Source organism: Mustelus asterias, chromosome 15 (genome assembly GCF_964213995.1).
Source record: "Mustelus asterias chromosome 15, sMusAst1.hap1.1, whole genome shotgun sequence".
In the NCBI taxonomy this organism is placed as follows: domain Eukaryota; kingdom Metazoa; phylum Chordata; class Chondrichthyes; order Carcharhiniformes; family Triakidae; genus Mustelus; species Mustelus asterias.
In genome coordinates this window covers 72,019,711-72,041,081 of record NC_135815.1, presented here as the reverse complement: position 1 = coordinate 72,041,081, position 21,371 = coordinate 72,019,711, and the positions used below count along the sequence as shown (strand labels likewise).

At 49.8% G+C, this 21,371-nt stretch overlaps 1 protein-coding gene across 1 annotated transcript in view; it reads left to right on the top strand.

The window, feature by feature from the left end:
• Positions 1 to 21,371, top strand: part of unc93a (unc-93 homolog A) — a 107,424-nt gene that overhangs the window by 67,735 nt on the left and 18,318 nt on the right. Inside the window, exon 6 of the mRNA XM_078230117.1 lies at positions 19,687 to 19,822. Within this exon, the coding sequence (XP_078086243.1) occupies positions 19,687 to 19,822 (136 nt within the window). The remainder of the gene's footprint in view (positions 1 to 19,686; positions 19,823 to 21,371) is intronic.

The following is a 21,371-nucleotide window of genomic DNA, read 5'->3' as shown; positions in this document are numbered from 1 at the left end:
ATGCTGGTAGACGCACTACAGTCAAATTTAACACAACAGAGGCAACAGCGTAATGTACCCCCTGGTACAATACCTTCTTGGTGGGGACGAGCACTAGGCCATTCTCGGGCCCCTTGGTGGTTGTCGGACAGTTGTGGGGGTCGATCGGTTGGGCCGTGGGCAGGGGTCTCTTTACCTGAACCAGCAGTTCGGTAGCTTTCACAGTCACCCCAGCCCAGGGAGTTACGCATCCCTTCCCACTGCGGTCCCAATTTATCCTGCCCCCGGAGTCTTGCCACCACCTCACGAAGGTGATCGATGCCCTTTGTGGACATACCCTGGCAGACCCCCATAGGCACAAATATATCCCCTGGTCATAAGCCCACCACTTCTCCCAACATACAGTAATCCCTCCTGGTGACCCCGTGATGGTCCGGTAGGTATCATTGTCCAGTCGTTCCCAGTCCGAGGATCGATCCCTCATGCCCGGGCGCAGCTTCCTGAGCCACCACCACCTCCCCAAAGGAACATCCCCCTTACAGGTTAAACACACCCGCCTGCCCTCAGTCACCCTAACCCGGTCAGTCGCCACCTGTATCTCTTTGCAGAGTATGTGAAGCTCTGGTGGCTGGGGTACCTGGTCGAGTTCGACCTCAGCCACCCAGGCCACCTCCCCACGTGGGAGTAGCGTGCCTGCTCCGAGGCCACCAGGTCTCCCTGACCGGTAGTTACAAGGGGTGCCCTGCTGCCAGAGCACCCATATACCAACGACTCCTCCATTTCCCCTCTGCGGGTCTCGCACATCTCCAGGCACATTGTTATACTCAGTATCCATATGGCAGGACGACCCATCTGCAAAACAAAACAGAAGACCTCCTTGCCTCCACATTGCCGTCCACCCTTCCTGAAACCACTTCAAACGAAAGGGCGCCATTGTATTCCTCACTTGCAGTTATCGCTTTTGAAATTGCCGCCGTGCAATTTCACAAGCTGCCGGCTGCGGTACTGTATTTCGAAGCCTGGCTCCCCAGGGTCCTAGTGCCCTGTGTCCCTTCTTAAACAGTGGAAGTTCCCAACCTCCACATTACTGTTCCCAATTCGGAAAACATCACATACACAAAATAATCTACGCGGAAAATTACTAAAACAACCAGAACGTGAATCCTATATCTATTTACACCGCCACCCGTCTCCGGGTGGCCAACTTAAAACTGATCCTCACCCTGCTGAGGCCAGTTGTCTGCCTGGCCCGACCGTCCGGTCCAGACCTCCGTGGGCCGAGGGTCCTGACCGCCCCTGGCCTCCCCTTCCCCAAAGGATTTCTGGAATCCCTCTCCGTTCCATGCGGAGACTGGGCTACCCGTGGCCGCACTTAGTAGTGCCCCACGCCTTCTACTTTCCACCCGGGCCCTTTTGCTGCGGGGTCGGGCCCCGAGTGCCATGTGTGAGGGAGACCACCTTACCGGGGGTCTGGAGACCCTGCTGCTCCGACAATCCCTCCCTGACTCCCATACCAGAGGTGATACCTCCATCTCCTCTGCCTCCCTAACTTCGGCCTCACTGAGGCAGTTGACCCGGCCAGTGAGCTGATGCTCAGGTAGTTTAAAATTGCCCGGGTTAGGTGCTTGTATCACCGTTAACCTCACTGCAGCCGCTACCTCCGGTGCTGCCCAGCTGGGACAGCACATTGTCACCTGTTGGATAACGGTGGGGTCGGGTATTTCCCCTACTGTTTCCACCTCTACGGGGGCTTCCTCACTTGCTACCCCCTTCCTCACTCCCTTCTTGCTCTTCCCGGCCCTGGTGGGGTCGAAGAGCTTGCATTGGTTTACATGAAACCATTTCACCTTGCGGGGGAGCTGAACAGCGTATACCATGGGGCTGGCCTTGTCCACTATACTGTACGGCCCCGCGTACAGTGGCTCAAAGGTCCCCACCCGCGCAAAATTGCGGACCATCACCTGCTCTCCTATGGCCCACTCGTGAGTTGTGCTGGGCTTCAGCAGCAGCCTGTTTCTGCGGTGCTGGGCCCCCATGTTACTGGCTGCCTGCCAGTGAACCTGCTTCAGCTGTTCCAACAGCTGTTTTGCGAACTTATCCCTATTGACCTCCCTGAGCTGTCCCTCTGTCAGGGCAGGTACCATGACATGAATCAGAGTCCTCATGACTCGCCCGGTCATGAGCTCGTGTGGGGAATATCCTGTACTCCTGGACTGGCTAGCTCGGATCCCCATGAGTACTAGGGGCAGAACTTCCACCCACCGGTTAGGAGAGTTGCCGGTCTCCTACCGCAACCTCTCTTTAATGGTGCAGTTCAACCTCTCTACAGGACCCGAGGACTGGGGGTTATAGGCCACATGCCATTTTGCCCTGATGCCCAGGACCTTAAGGATCGCCTGCATGACCTGCCCCGTGAAATGACTCCCCTGGTCCGACTCCACAAACTGCGGGAGTCCCCACCTGGAGAACACCTCCCTGACTAGGATCTTGGCCGTGCCTACAGCGGTGGCTGTTCGGCACGGGAAGGCTTCCACCCACTTCGAAAACACATCCACTAACACAAGGCAGTACTTGTATCCCCCTGCGGCGGTGGGAAGGGGTCCAATATAGTCGATCTGTACCGACTGCCAGGGCCCCTCCACCCTACGGACGTGACCCAGCGAAACCTTCCTCTTTTGGGGATCGGGGTTATTCGTGGCACACACGAAACAGTTCGCACAAAAGTCGCGAACGTCCTCCCGGAGGCCAGGCCACCATCCTACCTTCTCTACCCACTGCCAGGTGGTCTCGGGACCGGGGTGTCCCGCTCCGGGGCTCTCATGAGCTACCTCTATGAATTCCCTCCTATGCTGGGAAGGCACTATCCACTGGTCCCCTCTAAAGAGCATGCCTTCCTTTAAGGTCATGTCCTTCTCTCCATAAGGACCCTCTACCCTTTCCTGCCTACCCAGGGCTGCTATGGCGGTCTTCAACTCGGGGTCCTGTGCCTGAACAGTGGCTAGGTCTGGGGCCAAGGTCACTCTTGGATCCCCTCTCCGGGGCTGTCCCCTGACTGCTGCCACCTGTCCTTCCCCGTAAGGATCCCACTCTACTCCGTACCTAGCCCCCTCTCTGGCCAGACTGTCTGCCCTCTGGTTCCCCTCACCCCGTGGCTCTGTCTTGGAGTGGGCTTTAACCTTATGGATGTACCTATCCCCGCCCTCTCCTACAGCAGCCACGATCCTCTCTAACAGGGGTTTTGTGGCGAGGGGCTTCCCATCCGAGGAGGTGTACCCTCGGCGGGACCAGATGGCCAGATACTCCGTGCACGAGTTGCACGTAAACATGCTGTCCGAGCAGATGGTGTATGGAATGGGGAAACGCTCCGGATGTGTGACCACATACATCACTGCGGCCAGCTCTGCCTGCTGAGCGCTCAGTGTGTGGGGGAGCTTGAGGGCCAGGGCTATCTCTGCTTCGGGGTCCCAGATCCCACAACCTGTGAATCTGATGCCCCCCGATACGGAACTGGATCCGTCTACGTATATCTCCCTACCCATGGGATGCAGCCCTGCCCGAAAACCAAAACCTACCTCCTATACCCCCTCTACGGAACAATGGTGTGGCTCCCCTGGGTTGGCTGTGAGCTGTGGCTCACTCAGCCCCTTCACCCGTAGCACCATTTGGGACAACAAGAGAGTCTACCGGGTGATCCTGGCACTACTGACCGTGCCATCTTTAATCCGGCCGTTTAACAACATTTGGGTTGGGGTGTGATGGGTCAGGAGGGTGATGGGTGCCATTCTAATAAAAACCTGCACCCGCTTCACTGCCCAGTATGTGGCTAGCAGGTGCCGTTCACAGTTGGAGTGTGCTGGCTCCACTTCTGTGAGAACTCGGGAGGAATACACCACCGGCCTCAACTTGCCATGCCGTTCTTGGAGGAGTACAGCACTCAGGCTATCACTGCCTGCTGCTACCTCCAGGAAAAATTCCTCCCGGGGGTCAATGGCTCCCAGGGCTGGGGCCTTTTGCAAGTCCTCCTTGAGTCGGACGAATGCCGATTCGCACTTGCTGTCCCACTCCCATTCCACCCCCTTGTGCAGCAGCCTGAGCAGAGGTGCTGCAGTTGCGGTGTAATCTTCAATGAAGTCACGGCAATAGCCTGTGACTCCCAAAAAGGACCGTAGCCCCCTAACGTCTACCGGGACTGGGAGTTCCTGCACTGCCTGTCTCCTGGCCGCATCTATCCCTCTCTCCCCAGCCCTAAGGAACTTGACCTCCCTCAACCCGATTTGGGCTTTCTTGGGGTTAACTTTTAACCCTCCCTTATGGAGTAACCCCAACAACTCGTTTACCAGGGGGCCATGTTCCTCGCTACTGTCTGTGAACAGTAGTATATCGTCCACATACTGGACCAGTCTGTGGGGCTCACTAAACTCTTTCAGGCATTCGGCCATGCACTGGTGAAAAATGCTGGGACTGTTGTGGAAACCCTGTGGGAGACAGCTCCATGTATACTGCTGCCCCTTAAACGTGAAGGCGAACTTATACTGGTCCTCCCGCCTGACTGGGTGGACCAAAACCCATTCGAAATATCCAGCACTGTAAAAACAGAGGCTGACGCTGGAATTTCTCCTAACAGGTCCGCCATGGCTGCTACCGTTGGGGCGCATGCCGGAATATTCTTATTAAGGACTCTGGAGTCCACTGTGGCCCTCTAGGAATTATCTGGCTTCCTCACCGGCCAGAGCGGTGAGTTCACATGTGTGGCAATTGGCCTCAAAATGCCTTGCCTTACCAGTGAATTTAGGGCCACCTCTAAATCTGCCTCCGCTTCCCGGGGGAAACTATACTGTTTCTGGGGTCGGGACATGGGGTCTCCATCTATCCTGACCTCTGTCCCAGTGACCCTCCCGCAATCGTGCTTGTGGGTCGCAAAGGCGGCCAAATTCTTCCGGACATACCCCCTATATTCCACCGAGGTATTCCCTACCATGGCTTCCAAATCATACCCCTCCTTGGGTTTCATTACACACAAAGCCCCCCTTTCTTGTGCCTACTCTATGACCATGACCTCCTTCTCAGCCCCTTCCCCTGCTATGCCCCACAAACAGTGGTTCCTCAGGTCCACCAAGACCTGGTGAGCCACTATAAAATCGGTGCCTCGGATCCCCTTTCCCTCCTGTTCCCATCTCATCAGGACGCATTTCCACCGCGCCTGGAGTGTCCCCAACCTGATGGACAGGGGAACAGAGAAAAAAACAGTCTTCTCGTTTCCCGTGAAGCCGACAAGACTGTAGGATAGAGGGGATGTTTGGGGATTGTCCGTGTGGACAATGGTACTGGAAGCACCTTTGTCCAGTAGGTAACTCCCGACCACATCCTGGACCTCCATCGTGACCCAGGGTCTCCCGCATGGGCCATACTCTAATGGACATAGGAAGGTGGGCTGCCCCGCTGGTAGTCATAAGGGAGCTCGTGGTGCGGGTGCGGGCTGGCCAAGGCCTGTTGCCATCGCTACCTGCCCGGACCCTGTTGCCTTGGTCTGCAGATAAGCCAGCAGATGCTTTACATCGATCGTCTCCGGGGTAAGTGCTCCTACCACCAGGGTTGGTGTTTTTTTCATGGGAGCCCTTTCCTCCCTGCTCGGGTTCCTACACTCCCTCCTGAAGTGCTTGGGCTTCCCACACCCGTAGCACACCGGCCTCCGGTCTGAGGCCCGGCTGCCTTCTTGCTTCCACTCCCTCCTCTTGGGGGGTGCTGGTGTAATGCCATGCACCTTGCCCTTCGAGGGCTTTTCCTCACTTCTCTCCCCGTTGCAATACGCAAGGGTGAGCTTCCTTACTACCTCCGCCTCGTTAAGGTTGGGGTCCAGCGGGTCGAACCAATTCTCGGCCTTTGCCCTAACTCGCGGAAGGCAGTTAGCCACGAGAGTCTTCAGCCAGTGGGCTGTCCTCTCCTCTAAGGGAGTCCCACACGCTCCCTCATATACTGTCCACAGCCTGTCTGCAAACATATCCGGGGACTCAGCGACTTGCAGCTTTGTCTCCCACACCCTTGCGAAGGGACTACCTTGGTTTAACCCCATGGCCTCCAGAACCGCTGTCTGTGCCGCTGCCCATGTGGCAGGTCTTCCCCCTTCCCTGGAGGTCACTGCCTTAGATAAATAGGAATCCAGGGTCATCAGCAGTAGTTTCACCATTCCACCTCATCACAATCATTTATGTCGGCTGCCTGTTGCACCTCCATAAAATGTAACGACGGGTCTCCCGCCCTAGTCAGTCTTGGGATGTGGGTTACCATCCCCCTGAGCACGTGTGCCCCATGGGGAATTATTATATCACTCTCTATCGGTCCCCTTGCGTCCCCTCCCACTGGGGGACCATACTTTCTTTGTCTAACCGGGCACATCTGCCCCACCTGGGGCTGTTGCCCCCCTGCCTCATCGGCATCCGGCTCTCCCTCCATGCTCGGTAGCCCCACCACTCCGGGGTGTGCTACCCATGTCGGTGACACCACAACCTGGGGATACTCCACTGACCCCCCTTGGACCCGTCCCTCCCTGGGCGTCCCGAACCCTACCTGCTGACCCAGACACATTACCGGCATCTCAGGCAGCGGTCTGTCCCCTTTCCCAAAGGAATGGTGCGCTATACCCGCCGGACACACCGCCACCTGGGGGTACCCCGTTGACCCCCCCTTGGACCTGCCCCTCTCTGGATAGCCCGAACCCCACCTGCCGACCCGGACACGTTTCCGGCGCCTCAGGAGGCGGTCTATTCTCCTTAGCGCCCGGGGAATCATCCGCTGCGAGGAGCCCTCTGCCCCTAGGGGACCCTCCTGGACCTCCCAGGTGCACCCGTCCCCTGACCTTGGACAGAGCCTCCTCCAGCTCTTCTATCCGTGTCTGGCACGGCCCATGCTCGCCGTCACCTAACTCGTCGCAAGCCACCCTGTACGCTGCCTGGATGTCCCTGAACCTCCCTTCCAGCTCCTTGTACCTCTGCGCACCTTGAGCCAGGAGTTCCTGGGCCTCCCGTTCCCTCTCCTTTGCCTCAACTACCTGGCATTGGAGGAATTCCTTTTCGTATCAGTGTGACTCGCTAGCTTGTAGGATGCACTGCCTCGCATCAGTTAATTCATTAAATAGCTGTTCCTCTGCTCGAGCGCTGTCCCCTGCGCTGGTCCAAACTTCCTCCAGTACAGCAATTCTCCTTTCCATTTTGGCTACCTGCTGGGACAGGCAGGCTAGCCAAACTGCCTTTTCCAACCCTTTAGTGTATTCCTTGCTCTCTGTCCATGTGGCCGCAGCCGTTATGGGCTGCTCCGCATTTATTAGCTCCAATACCCACGTTTTGGTGAGGTTGACCTTTTTCCACAGATATGAGGAGATTCTCTCCTCCATTTTGCTTATATCCCAGACCACCGGAGTCCTGTCGCGGCCGCCATTGTAGCGGGATCCCCTTTTTAGCTCCGCTCATGGGCTTATCTCAGGTTTGGTTCTCCGTTACCCAAACCCCACCAATGCCCGAGTGATTCTCTCTCTCGCCGATGGAACAATGGCCACCTTGCGCCTACTTCACTAGAGTAGCGCTCCCAAGAGAGAGAAAAGGAAACTGCTGCCTATCCACTACCTGGCAGCCTTTCCTGAGTGGGCGGTTTCGAAGCGCCTAGAGTACCTTCAGTTCTAGACTCCGGAATTATGGTAAGGGATATTTAATATTGTTGGTGAGAAATTGAAAAAATCAAAACGGACTCCAATGGAAGTCAAAGATATATATATATTTGTTAAAACATCAAGGTCAAGATCACCAAATACCAGGAAAACAACACGCAATGCCTTATGCTCTATAAGACTATAGCTATGGAAGGAATACTAAAACGGGCACAACGGGAATGCTTATTTTACACAAGTTTACCAGTGTCTTAAACTATGAAAGGTGCATGCAAAAGCCCCCCCGGCTTTCCCCAAAGCCTCATCCACTATGATGATCTCGGGAACTTCGCGAATTACCAGAGTATACTCACAATCCTAGTTTAAATTGCTCAGTGGGCTTCGGGCTGCGTGCTGGAGATGAACGAGAGGCAGGCAGGATCAGAAGAGAGAGAAGAGAGAGAAGCCAGAGCTTGCTTGTCCCTTTTTTAAAACCAGTGATTCTCTCACACAAAACAGTTTCTGATCATTGGTAGTTTTGATTGACTGGAACAAAAGGGCCGGAACTGTCGGGACCGCCCTTAATTGATATTTTAATGTCTTTTAAATGTTTTCTGAGTCAGCCTGATTGGAATCCCATCAGCGAGCTGGGTCTTGATATTGTCCGTGGATGGAATGATCTCTGTTCTCATTGTCTTGCTGCTGGGCTATTTACTCCTCGTCTGCTGGCCATGGTTTCTCCTTTGTTTCCTGTTGACTAGATCATCCCTGTCTCGACCTTCTCATTATTCCCAGCCTCTTGCACATTCATGTAGCCTGACAGCCAGCCGGCTATTTTCCTTATCCCTGGGTTCTTTAATCATAAGAACATAAGAACATAAGAAATAGGAGCAGGAGTAGGCCATCTAGCCCCTCGAGCCTGCCCCGCCATTCAATAAGATCATGGCTGATCTGACGTGGATCAGTACCACTTACCTGCCTGATCCCCATAACCCTTAATTCCCTTACCGCTCAGGAATCCATCCATCCACGCTTTAAACATATTCAGCGAGGTAGCCTCCACCACCTCAGTGGGCAGAGAATTCCAGAGATTCACCACCCTCTGGGAGAAGAAGTTCCTCCTCAACTCTGTCTTAAACCGACCCCCCTTTATTTTGAGGCTGTGTCCTCTAGTTTTAACTTCCTTACTAAGTGGAAAGAATCTCTCCGCCTCCACCCTATCCAGCCCCCGCATTATCTTATAAGTCTCCATAAGATCCCCCCTCATCCTTCTAAACTCCAACGAGTACAAACCCAATCTCCTCAGCCTCTCCTCATAATCCAAACCCCTCATCTCCGGTATCAACCTGGTGAACCTACTCTGCACTCCCTCCAATGCCAATATATCCTTCCTCATATAAGGGGACCAATACTGCACACAGTATTCCAGCTGCGGCCTCACCAATGCCCTGTACAGGTGCATCAAGACATCCCTGCTTTTATATTCTATCCCCCTCGCAATATAGGCCAACATCCCATTTGCCTTCTTGATCACCTGTTGTACCTGCAGACTGGGCTTTTGCGTCTCATGCACAAGGACCCCCAGGTCCCTTTGCACGGTAGCATGTTTTAATTTGTTTCCATTGAGATAGTAATCCCATTTGTTATTATTTCCTCCAAAGTGTATAACCTCGCATTTATCAACGTTATACTCCATTTGCCATATCCTCGCCCACTCACTCAGCCTGTCCAAATCTCTCTGCAGATCTTCTCCGTCCTCCACACGATTCACTTTTCCACTTATCTTTGTGTCGTCTGCAAACTTCGTTACCCTACACTCCGTCCCCTCCTCCAGATCATCTATATAAATGGTAAACAGTTGCGGCCCGAGTACCGATCCCTGCGGCACGCCACTAGTTACCTTCCTCCAATCGGAAAAACACCCATTTATTCCGACTCTTTGCTTCCTGTCGGATAGCCAGTCCCCAATCCACTTTAACACACTACCCCCAACTCCGTGTGCCCTAATCTTCTTCAGCAGCCTTTTATGGGGCACCTTATCAAACGCCTTTTGGAAATCCAAAAACACCGCATCCACCGGTTCTCCTCCATCAACCGCCCTAGTCACATCTTCATAAAAATCCAACATGTTCGTCAAGCACGACTTTCCCCTCATGAATCCATGCTGCGTCTGATTGATCGAACCATTTCTATCCAGATGCCCTGCTATCTCCTCTTTAATAATGGATTCCAGCATTTTCCCTACTACAGACGTTAAGCTGACCGGCCTATAGTTACCCGCCTTTTGTCTCCTTCCTTTTTTAAACAGCGGCGTAACATTAGCCGTTTTCCAATCAACCGGCACTACCCCAGAATGCAACGAGTTTTGATAAATAATCACTAACGCATCCACTATTACCTCTGACATTTCTTTCAATACCCTGGGATGCATTCCATCCGGACCCGGGGACTTGTCCACCTTCAGTCCCATTAGTCTACCCAGCACTGCCTCTCTGGTAACATTAATTGTATTAAGTATTTCTCCTGCTGCCAACCCTCTATCGTTAATATTTGGCAAACTATTTGTGTCCTCCACCGTGAAGACCGACACAAAAAACTTATTTAAAGACTCAGCCATATCCTCATTTCCCACTATTAACTCCCCCCTCTCGTCCTCCAAGGGTCCAACATTCACTCTAGCCACTCTATTCCTTTTTATATATTTATAAAAACTTTTACTATCATTTTTTATATTAATTGCTAGCCTAGCTTCATAGTCTATCCTTCCTTTCTTTATCGCTTTCTTAGTCTCTCTTTGTTGTTTCTTAAATTTTTCCCAATCACTTGTTTCTCCACTATTTTTGGCCACTCTGTACGCAGCTGTTTTTATTTTAATACTCTCCTTTATTTCCTTCGTTATCCACGGCTGGTTCTCCCTTTTCTTACAATCCTTGTTTTTTGCTGGAATATATTTTTGCTGAGAACTGAAAAGGATCTCCTTAAAAATCCTCCACTGTTCCTCAGCTATCCTACCTGCCAGCCTGCTCTCCCAGTCTACCTTAGCCAATTCATCCCTCATCCTATCATATTTCCCTCTGTTCAAACAGAGGACACTGGTTTGAGACCAAACTTTCTCCTCTTCCATCTGAATCAGAAATTCGACCATATTGTGGTCACTAGACCCAAGAGGGTCCTTCACAATAAGATCCTTAATTCTACCTACCTCGTTACACAATACCAGATCCAAAATAGCTCGTTCCCTCGTCGGTTCCGTAACATGCTGTTCAAGGAAACTATCCCGACAGCATTCTAGGAACTCTTCCTCCATTCCACCCTTACCGACTTGAGTCTGCCAGTCAATGTGCATGTTGAAGTCCCCCATGATTATTGCCGTTCCGTTTTTACACGCATCCCTTATCTGCTTGTTTATAGCCCTCCCTACCTCAACATTATTATTCGGGGGCCTATATACCACACCTACTAGTGTCTTTCTCCCTCTACTATTCCTCATCTCTACCCATAACGATTCCACATTTTGTTCCTCAGAGCCTATGTCATCCCTCAGTACTACCCTGATATTATCTCTTATTAATAGCGCGACCCCACCACCTTTTCCTTCCTGTCTATTCTTCCTAAACGCCTGATACCCCTGATCATGGAGGATTTGCCCTAAAACTTACAGGATGTAATACAATTAGTTGTATTTTTGCCTATCTGTCATCTGCATTAACATGCGTGGGATGTAACTTTCTCATTAACATATGATCTTTTACATAAAAACATTCATGAATACAGTGAGCCTCCAAGTCCGAGTAAGCCGTTTGATAGATTTGTTTTCATTTGGAATCACTCTGTTGTAATTCTGTCAATCTCTTTGAGCTAAACACGTTGGTTTATCTCCGTTTGTCTATTCCATCTTCAGTTAGCTTACTAAAGATCGTGTCAGATAACCTTATTTCACTTTTCTCATCCTGTGTTTAGAAGAGTGATAGAGGATCTCATAGAAACTTATAAAATTCTGACAGGGTCAGACAGGGTAGATTCAGAAAGGATGTTCTCAATTGTAGGGGAGTCCAGAACTAGGGGTCATAGTTTGAGGATTAAAGGTAAACCTTTTAGAATTGAGCTGAGGAGAAATTTCTTTACCCAGAGAGTGGTGAATGTGTGGAATTCACTACCACAGAATGTAGTTGAGGCCTAAATGCTGTCTGATTTCAAGAAGAAATTAGATATGGGTCTTGGATCTGATGGTTTTTCACTCCATGGGCCCAATTTTACCATTTTGATTCTAAGTGCTGAATCTGGGCGCAATTCAGATCCAACTTGAAAACCTGTTCTCAGGCACCCCCATACGCCCTTAGCCTGAAAAAAAAATTACGGGCCTGAAACGCTGCTACTCCGATCGGAGCCTTCAGCTGCGCATGCGCAGTGAAAAACAAATTTGAAAAACGCGCCCCTGTCACATTGCTCCCGGGTCACAAAAAGCGGATAAAGCGGCCCGGGAGTGAAAAGCAAGAGCGATGGCCCCCACAGACATTGCCCCACCCCACAACATAACTGCCCCCCTTATCTACCCACCCCCCCACTACCCAGACCGATCGCAACCCCCTGCCCCCCTTCCCCCCCACTGATCGCCCGCAGAGTGGCAGCGGACCACCCTGCCCCTCCGCCCCCCCCCCCACCAGAGAACCATCTGGCCTCCCTCCTCCCCCCCTCCCCCCCACCAGAGAATGATCAGGCTTCCCTCCTCCCCCCCCAACCACCAAAGATACATCTGACCCACCTCCTTCTCCCCTTCCCTCCCCCACCAGAGAATGATCGGGCCTCCCTCCCCCTCCCACCAGAAGACCATCTGACCTGCCACCCCCCCCCCCCCCCACCAGAGAACGATCTGGCCTCCCTCCTCCCCCCACCCTCACCAGAGAATGATCTGACCTGCCTCCCTCCCCCCTCCCCCCCCCCACCAGAGAATGATCTGACCTGCCTCCCTCCCCCCTCCACCACCGATTTGAGATAGACAGCCGTTGGAAGCTCCGAAATTACCTCTTCAGAAGCTGAAACACCCGAAACAGACCTTTGCCGTTCATATCTATTTGGCGCCGAATCTGGACGGGCGAACGCGATGGTAAAGGGGGAAATGCCAGTAAAATTGGGCGTCCAGCTCATTAAGTCAATTTAAATACATGCATTTCGGGCGCGGTTCGGATCGCGGCCATTTTCTTGCCTTGGGCACCTGTGCGGACGTGGGCACAGATCGCGCTAATTGCCTCATGCCCGACTTTACCAAGTTTTCATGCCTGAAAACGGGTGCGACGCAATGGTAAAATCGGGCCCTATATTAACCAAATAGATGAATAGATTGAAAATATGTTGAGCAATAATATCCCAGAACTGTGTATATTTGAGAATTGTATCTTTGGATTGGAAAATTCCTAGTGCAACTTTATTATTTAAGATGTGAAGGTGGGATAAACTAGGTTGCTACAAATGTCAGTTCAACATCAGTTGTGGGGAAGTTTCTAGAATCTATTATCAAAGACAGAATTATGACCTGGTCAGCGTCAGTATGAACTTGCAAATGAGTAGATCTGTTGGGCTAGCGTAATTGAATTTTTCTGAGGAGGTCACTAGCTTGGTGGATAGTTGAGTATATATGGGTGTTGTTATGGGCAGGCAAGAAGGGGTTAATCTGTTCCCCTCTGTTTAACCTTCCCAGTTGGTTTCAACAAAGATTTAAGTTTCATTTTTACTAGGATATGGCTTTTTCAAATCAGAATGTATTTTATCATTTAATCTGTGAGAAATATGGAGCCAAACAAACAAGATCTTCTTGAGTCAAACAAAGAACAAATTTATTAACCCCAAAACCTAATAAAACATACAGACAGTATCAGAAATAAAGGGAGTTGAAGTCCAATAAAAAGGTAAAAGAATATATGAGTATGTCTTTGAGGCATTTATTTTAAATATTGGGGCCAATTTAGTTTAGTTGGTTTCTTGGCTGCAGTCAGCTGTAGAAGATGTTGCAATTAATACAAGATCTTGGTTCACTGGTAGAGTTGGCTTTTCAAACTGAGTAACATTCTTATTCCAAAAGAGAGAGGGAGAGAGAGATGAAGGTGTTTTTGCACACCGCCTGTGGCATTTGCAATCTCTCTCTCTAGTGGCTGGTAGCCAAGCCTTGAAATACTTCACCATTTGTGTATTTCCAAAAGGTTTTGTGTGGACCTGTCTGTAGCAGCCATTGTTTCAATATCCAGAACTTTACATTTTTAGCATCTCTTCCTTAGAAAGTTATGTGTTTCAATGGATATGTGGATTGTAGGAAATGGATCTCTTTGCACTCCCCTGAGGATGATTTGTTTGGTTTCTAACCTTCACCTTGGAATGCAGCCATCCTGATTGAGCAGTTTGCTTTGTCTCTGTTCAAACTGCAAAAGTTCCAGTCAGTTGAAAGATAAAAAAACATATTTTAAAAAATAAAGGAGCATAGTCCTGTAATGGTGTTGTCTATATGGTCTTCCAAAAGGGATTTTATATGGTTCTGATCAGATTATTGACTGCAGGAGTTCACCACCGTTATCCTGACGGCAGTTTACATTCCACCCCATGCGGACGTGAAAATCGCGCTGGACGAAATATACACCACTACAAATAGCTTTGAGACGAAACATCCCGAGGCCTTGTTCATCGTGGCCGGGGACTTCAATCAGGCCAAGCTCAAGAGCGTACTATCAAGTTACCACCAACACGTCTCCTGTTCCACCAGAGGCCCAAATATCCCAGACCATTGTTACATAAATATTAAATATGCCTATTGCTCTATCGCCCGCCCACACTTTGGCAAATCAGACCACAAGGCTGTGCTCCTGCTCCCGGCTTACAACCAAAAACTGAAGCGGGAGAATCCATCAAAGAAAGTTGTGCAATGTTGGTCTGAGAAATCGGATGATCTCCTTCGGGGCTGCTTGGAGTCAGTGGACTGGTCAGTATTAAGAACTCTGCATCCAGCCTGAACGTGTACGCCACTATGGTAACTGACTTCATTAGTAAGTGTGTAGAAGACTGTGTGCCAAAGAAGCAAATCCGTGTGTTTCCCAACTGGAAACCATGGATGAACAGGGATATCCACTGCTTGCTGAAGTCCAGGTCTGAGGCGTTCAAGTCAGGCGACCCTGACGTATACAAGAAAGTAAGAAGTCTCACAACACCAGATTAAAGTCCAACAGATTTATTTGGTAGCAAAAGCCACTAGCTTTCGGAGCGCTGCTCATTCGTCAGGTAAGTGGGAGTTCTGTTCACAAACAGGGCATATAAAGACACAAATTCAATTTACAAAATAATGGTTGGAATGCGAGTCTTTACAGGTAATCAAGTCTTAAAGGTACAGACAATGTGAGTGGAGAGAGCGTTAAGCACTGGTTAAAGAGATGTGTATTGTCTCCAGACAGGACAGTTAGTGAGATTTTGTAAGCCCAGGCAAGTCGTGGGGGTTACAGATAGTGTGACATGAACCCAAGATCCCGGTTGAGGCTGCCTTTATGTGTGCTATCAATTTCTGCTCAGCGACTCTGCGTTGTCGTGTGTCGTGAAGGCCGCCTTGGAGAACGCTTACCCGAAGATCAGAGGCCGAATGCCCGTGACCGCTCAAGTGTTCCCCAACAGGAAGAGAACACTCTTGCCTGGTGATTGTCGAGCGGTGTTCATTCATCCATTGTCGTAGCGTCTGCATGATCTCCCAAATGTACCATGCCTCGGGACATCCTTTCCTGAAGCGTATCAGGTAGACAACGTTGGCCGAGTTGCAAGAGTATGTACCGTGTACCTGGTGGATGGTGTTCTCATGTGAGATGATGGCATCCGTGTCGATGATCTGGCACGTCTTGCAGAGGTTGCTGTGGCAGGGTTGTGTGGTGTCATGGTCACTGTTCTCCTGAAGGCTGGGTAGTTTGCTGGGTAGGCAAACATACCCGGCCGTCCCATCGTATCAGGCAATGGGACCCTGTGCGAGAACCTCTCCGGCTACGTCGAGGGCATCCTGAAATCCATTGTACAAAGAACCCCCAGCTTTTGCCGCGACACTGCGGACTTCCTACAGAAACTCTGCACACATGGAGCAGTTGAACCAGGAGCACTCCTCGTCACAATGGATGTCTCGGCACTCTACACCAGCATCCCCCACGACAATGGCATTGCTGCAACTGCCTCAGTGCTCAGCGCCGACAACTGCCAGTCTCCAGATGCAATTTTACAACTCATCCGCTTCATCCTGGACCACAATGTCTTCACCTTCAACAACCAGTTCTTCATCCAGACACATCGAACAGCCATGGGGACCAAATTCGCACCTCAATATGCCAACATCTTCATGCACAGGCTCGAACAAGACCTCTTCACTGCACGGGACCTTCAACCGATGCTATACACTAGATACATCGATGACATTTTCTTCCTTTGGACTCATGGTGAACAATCACTGAAACAACTATATGATGACATCAACAAGTTCCATCCCACCATCAGACTCACCATGGACTAATCTCCGGAATCGGTTGCATTCTTGGACACACGGATCTCCAACAAGGACGGTCAAATCAGCACTTCACTGTCGCGCAAGCCCACGGATAACCTCACAATGCTCCACTTCTCCAGCTTCCACCCTAAACACGTTAAAGAAGCCCCCCTATGGACAAGCCCTCCGTATACACAGGATCTGCTCAGATGAGGAGGATCGCAACAGACACCACCAGACGCTGAAAGATGCCCTCATAAGAACAGGATATGGCGCTCGACTCATCGATCAACAGTTCCGACGCGCCGCAGTGAAAAACCGCACCGACCTCCTCAGAAGACAAACACGGGACAGGGTGAACAGAGTACCCTTCGTCATCCAGTACTTCACCGGAGCGGAGAAGCTACGACATCTTCTCCGTAGCCTTCAACATGTCATTGATGAAGACGAACATTTCGCCAAGGCCATCCCCACATCCCCACTTCTTGCCTTCAAACAACCAATCAACCTCAAACAGACCATTGTCCGCAGCAAACTACCCAACCTTTAGGAGAACAGTGACCACGACGCCACACAACCCTGCCACAGCAACCTCTGCAAGACATGCCGGATCATCGACACGGATGCCATCATCTCACATGAGAACACCATCCACCAGGTACACGGTACATACTCTTGCAACTCGGCCAACGTTGTTTACCTGATACGTTGCAGGAAAGGATGTCCCGAGGCATGGTACATTGGGGAGACCATGCAGACGCTATGACAACGGATGAATGAACACCGCTCGACAATCACCAGGCAAGAGTGTTCTCTTCCTGTTGGGGAACACTTCAGCGCTCACGGGCATTCGGCTTCTGATCTTCGGGTAAACGTTCTCCAAGGCGGCCTTCACGACACACAACGCAGAGTCGCTGAGCAGAAATTGATAGCCAAGTTCCGCACACATGAAGACGGCCTCAACCGGGATCTTGGGTTCATGTCACACTTTCTGTAACCCCCACGACCTGCCTGGGTTTGCAAAATCTCACTAACTGTCCTGTCTGGAGGTAATACACATCTACAGATTTTTTTCCCCATATTGGCCCTGGGTTTTCGCCTCTCCCTGGAGATCACATGGTCTGGAATGGGGGGTGGGGGTAAGTTAATAGGTTGTAATGAACAAAGCATCGTAGCTGTGAGGGACAGCTCGGTGGATAGGATATTGGTATGTAGATAGGCTGGAAAATTGGGCGGGGATCCTGGATTCAGGATTCAATCCTGGACCTGGGAGCGGCGCGGGCTTGGAGGGCCGAGGGGCCTGTTCCTGTGCTGTATTGTTCTTTGTTCTTTTGTTTGTTCTCTTTAACCTGTGCTTAACGCTCTCTCCACTCACATTGTCTGTACCTTTAAGACTTGATTACCTGTAAAGACTCGCATTCCAACCATTATTTTGTAAATTGAGTTTGTGTCTTTATATGCCCTGTTTGTGAACAGAATTCCCACTTACCTGACGAAGGAACAGCGCTCCGAAAGCTGGAAGATGCCCTCATAAGAACAGGATATGGCGCTTTTGCTACCAAATAAACCTGTTGGACTTTAACCTGGTGTTGTGAGACTTCTTACTGTGTTTACCCCAGTCCAACGCCGGCATCTCCACATCTATACAAGAAAGCCAGATATGATCTAAGGAGATCCATCAAAGGTGCCAAAAGACAGTACTGGATCAAGCTAGAGTCCCAGGCTAGCCACACGGAATCCTGCCACACTGCAATCCTGCAAGGTCTGCAAGAAATAACAGGCTACAAGATGAAGGCGTGTAAAATTGCCGGCTCCAATGCACCCCTCCCTGATGAGCTCAATGCATTCTACACCTGTTTTGAGCGAGTGGTCAGCGAGAGCCTGCCCTCCACCCCGGAAGTCTCGGATGAATCTGTATCTGAGTTGACCATTGCAGATGTCAGAGCAGCTTTCTCGAAGGTCAACCCATGGAAAGCGACTGGCCCGGATGCGGTACTCCAACTCGATTTTCAAGTTTGCTGACAACATCACTGTAGTGGGTTGGATCTCAAACAATGACGACACAGAGTACAGGAATGAGATAGAGAATCTGGTGAACTGGTGTGGCAACAATAATCTCTCCCCCAATGTCAACAAAACGAAGGAGATTGTCGTCGACTTTAGGAAGCATAGTGGAGAACATGCCTTTGTCTACATCAATGGAAGCGAAGTAGAAATGGTTGCGAGCTTCAAGTTTTTAGATGCCCAGATCACCAACAACCTGTCCTGGTCCTCCCATGTTGACACTACAGTTAAGAAAGCCCACCAACGCCTCTGCTTTCTCAGAAGACTAAGGAAATTTGGCATGTCCACTACAACTCTCACCAACTTTTACAGATGCACCATAAAAAGCATTCTTTCTGGTTCTATCACAGCTTGGTATGGCTCCTGCTCTGCCCAAGACCACAAGAAACTACAAAAGGTCGTGAATGTAGCCCAGTACATCACACAAACCAGCCTCCCATCCATTGGCTCTGTCTACAGTTCCCGCTGCCTTGGCAAAGCAGCCAGCATAATTAAGACCCCCACACACCCCAGACATTCTCTCCTCCACCTTCTTCCATCAGGAAAAAGATAAAAAAATCTGAGGTCACATACCAACTGACTCAAGAACAGCTTCTTCCCTGCTGCCATTAGACTTTTGAATGGACCTACCTTGCATTAAGTTGATCTTTCTCTACACCCTAGCTATGACTGTAAGACTACATTCTGCACTCTCTCATCTCACCTAGAGTACTGTGTACAGTTTTAGTCTCCTTAATTGAGAAGGGATATACTGGCACTGGAGGGGGTGCAGAGGAGATTCACTAGGTTGATTCTGGAGTTGAGAGGGTTGGCTTATGAGGAGAGACTGAGTAAACTAGGGCTATACTCATTAGAATTCTGAAGAATGAGGGGGGATCTTCTTGAAACATATAAGATTATGAAGGGAATAGATAAGATAGAAGCAGGAAAGTTGTTTCCACTGGCAGGTGAAACTAGAACTAGGGGGCATAGCCTCAAAATAAGGGGAAGCAGATTTAGGACTGAGTTGAGGAGGAACTTCTTCACACAAAGGGTTGTGAATCTGTGGAATTCCCTGCCCAGTGAAGCAGTTGAGGCTACCTCATTGAATGTTTTTAGATAAATTTTTGAACAGTAAAGGAATTAAGGATTATGATGAGCGGGCGGGTAAGTGGAGTCCATGAAAAGATCAGCCATGATCTTATTGGATGGCGGAGCAGGCTCGAGGGGCCAGATGGCCTACTCCTGCTCCTAGTTCTTATATTCTTTTTATGTTCTTATGTTTCCTTCTCTATGAATGGTATGCTTTGTCTGTATAGCGCGCAAGGAACAATACTTTTCACTGTATACTAATACATGTGACAATAATAAATCAAATCAAATCAAATGAAAGACACAAAGTTAATCTTGTGACATGGGTTGGTAATCAACTAGGAGATAGAAAACAAAAGTAGGGTTAAAGAATGTTTTCTGATTGATATGATGTGACAGTAAATAGACTTAACTAACGCTCTTATTATTTATCTTCTACCCATAGGCATATGTCACATGTACTATTGGAATACAATACGTTGGTTATGTTATGATCTGTTTTGGTGCTTCAAATTCAATTTTTTCTGCAATTTTTGGAAAAATATCAAGATTTACTGGACGAATTCCACTGTTCGCCTTTGGTAAGTAAAGTTGGATTTTATATCTGTAGATGTACTTCTGACTTCTGACCATGAGGTCCACATAGCCCCTGAACTGCCTGTCATCTGTGATTCCTTTCCATTTCACAGGAGGCATCTCTGCACTCTAAAACTCCTGTGTGCAAGTCCCTGAACTAAAATGGAAGCTTGACATAGTTCCTCTCTCCAGAGGACTAAAGACACGAGTGACCCTCCTAAACCACACCACTCCTAACTTCTGACAGTTAATGCGAACTACCCCTCATATGCCACATTAATGAGCCCCCTCTCCCACCATTCTGGTGTCTGTATGCCTCCTTTCCAGTAAATGATGTGGTATCCCCTTGACCCTTTTGTTTGTCAGTATTTCATGTACCCTTGCCAGGGTCCAGCTTCCCAGTCCTTGTTCTGCCCTCTGCCTTCCATTGTTTGTCATCTTCCTCCACCTCCCTGTACCTCTGTCTTCCTTTGTGTTCCCTTGTCCCTCTACCAATCCCTCTCCTTTACACAGCCCACCTTTTCCATTGCTCCCCCCCTTGTCTTCATCAGTCGCACTTTCACCTTGCACCCACCCCCGCTCAAACTTTGATCAATCAAAATGGAGGGTACTTAAGTCCTGCAGCACAGTGCTGTCAATACAAACAATGATATCAGGGACCGGGAGCAAAAGACACCTGCCGTCCATAACCATAACAGTACTAGTCAGAGTCAGTCCACATGGAGGGTTCATAAGTCCCACAGGACAGTGCTGTCCATGAAGACAACTTGGTATTGTGTACAGTTTTGGCCTCCTTACTTGAGAAAGGATATACTGGCAGTGGATGGAGTACAAAGGAGATTCACTAAGTTGATTCTGGAGTTGAGAGGGTTGGCTTATGAGGAGAGACTGAGTAGACTGGGGCTATACTCATTGGAATTCAGAAGAATGAGGGAAGATCTTATAGAATCATATAATATTATGAAAGGAATAGATAAGATAGAAGCAGGGAAGTTATTTCCACTGGCAGGTGAAACTAGAAGCAGGGAACATGGCCTCAAAATACAGGGGAGCAGATTTAGGACTGAGTTGAGGAGGAACTTCTTCACACAAAGGGTTGTGAATCTGTGGAATTCCCTGCCCAGTGAAGCAGTTGAGGCTACCTCATTGAATGTTTTTAAAGCAAGGATAGATACATTTTTGAACAGTAAAGGAATTAAGGATTATGGTGAGCGGTGGGTAAGTGGAGCTGAGTCCATGAAAAGATCAGCCATGATCTTATTGAATGGCGGAGCAGGCTCGAGGGGCCAGATGGCCTACTCCTGCTCCTAGTTCTCATGTTCTTATGTACGGAGCTGATGTATGGAGGGCATGAACTGGTCTGGTCCAGCAGAAAGGTGTTCAGTGCAACAGGAGTGGCACAGCACACAATGGCAGGTAGGCTATGTACTCAACTCAAAGTCTCGAGCGAACTGAGGTCTGACTTGTGAAAGCTACTTCTTTTCCAACAGTTTTGAGGCTGATGTAATTTCCCACTGGTGTGATGCCAGTGGAAGATGTGAGGTGATTCCAACA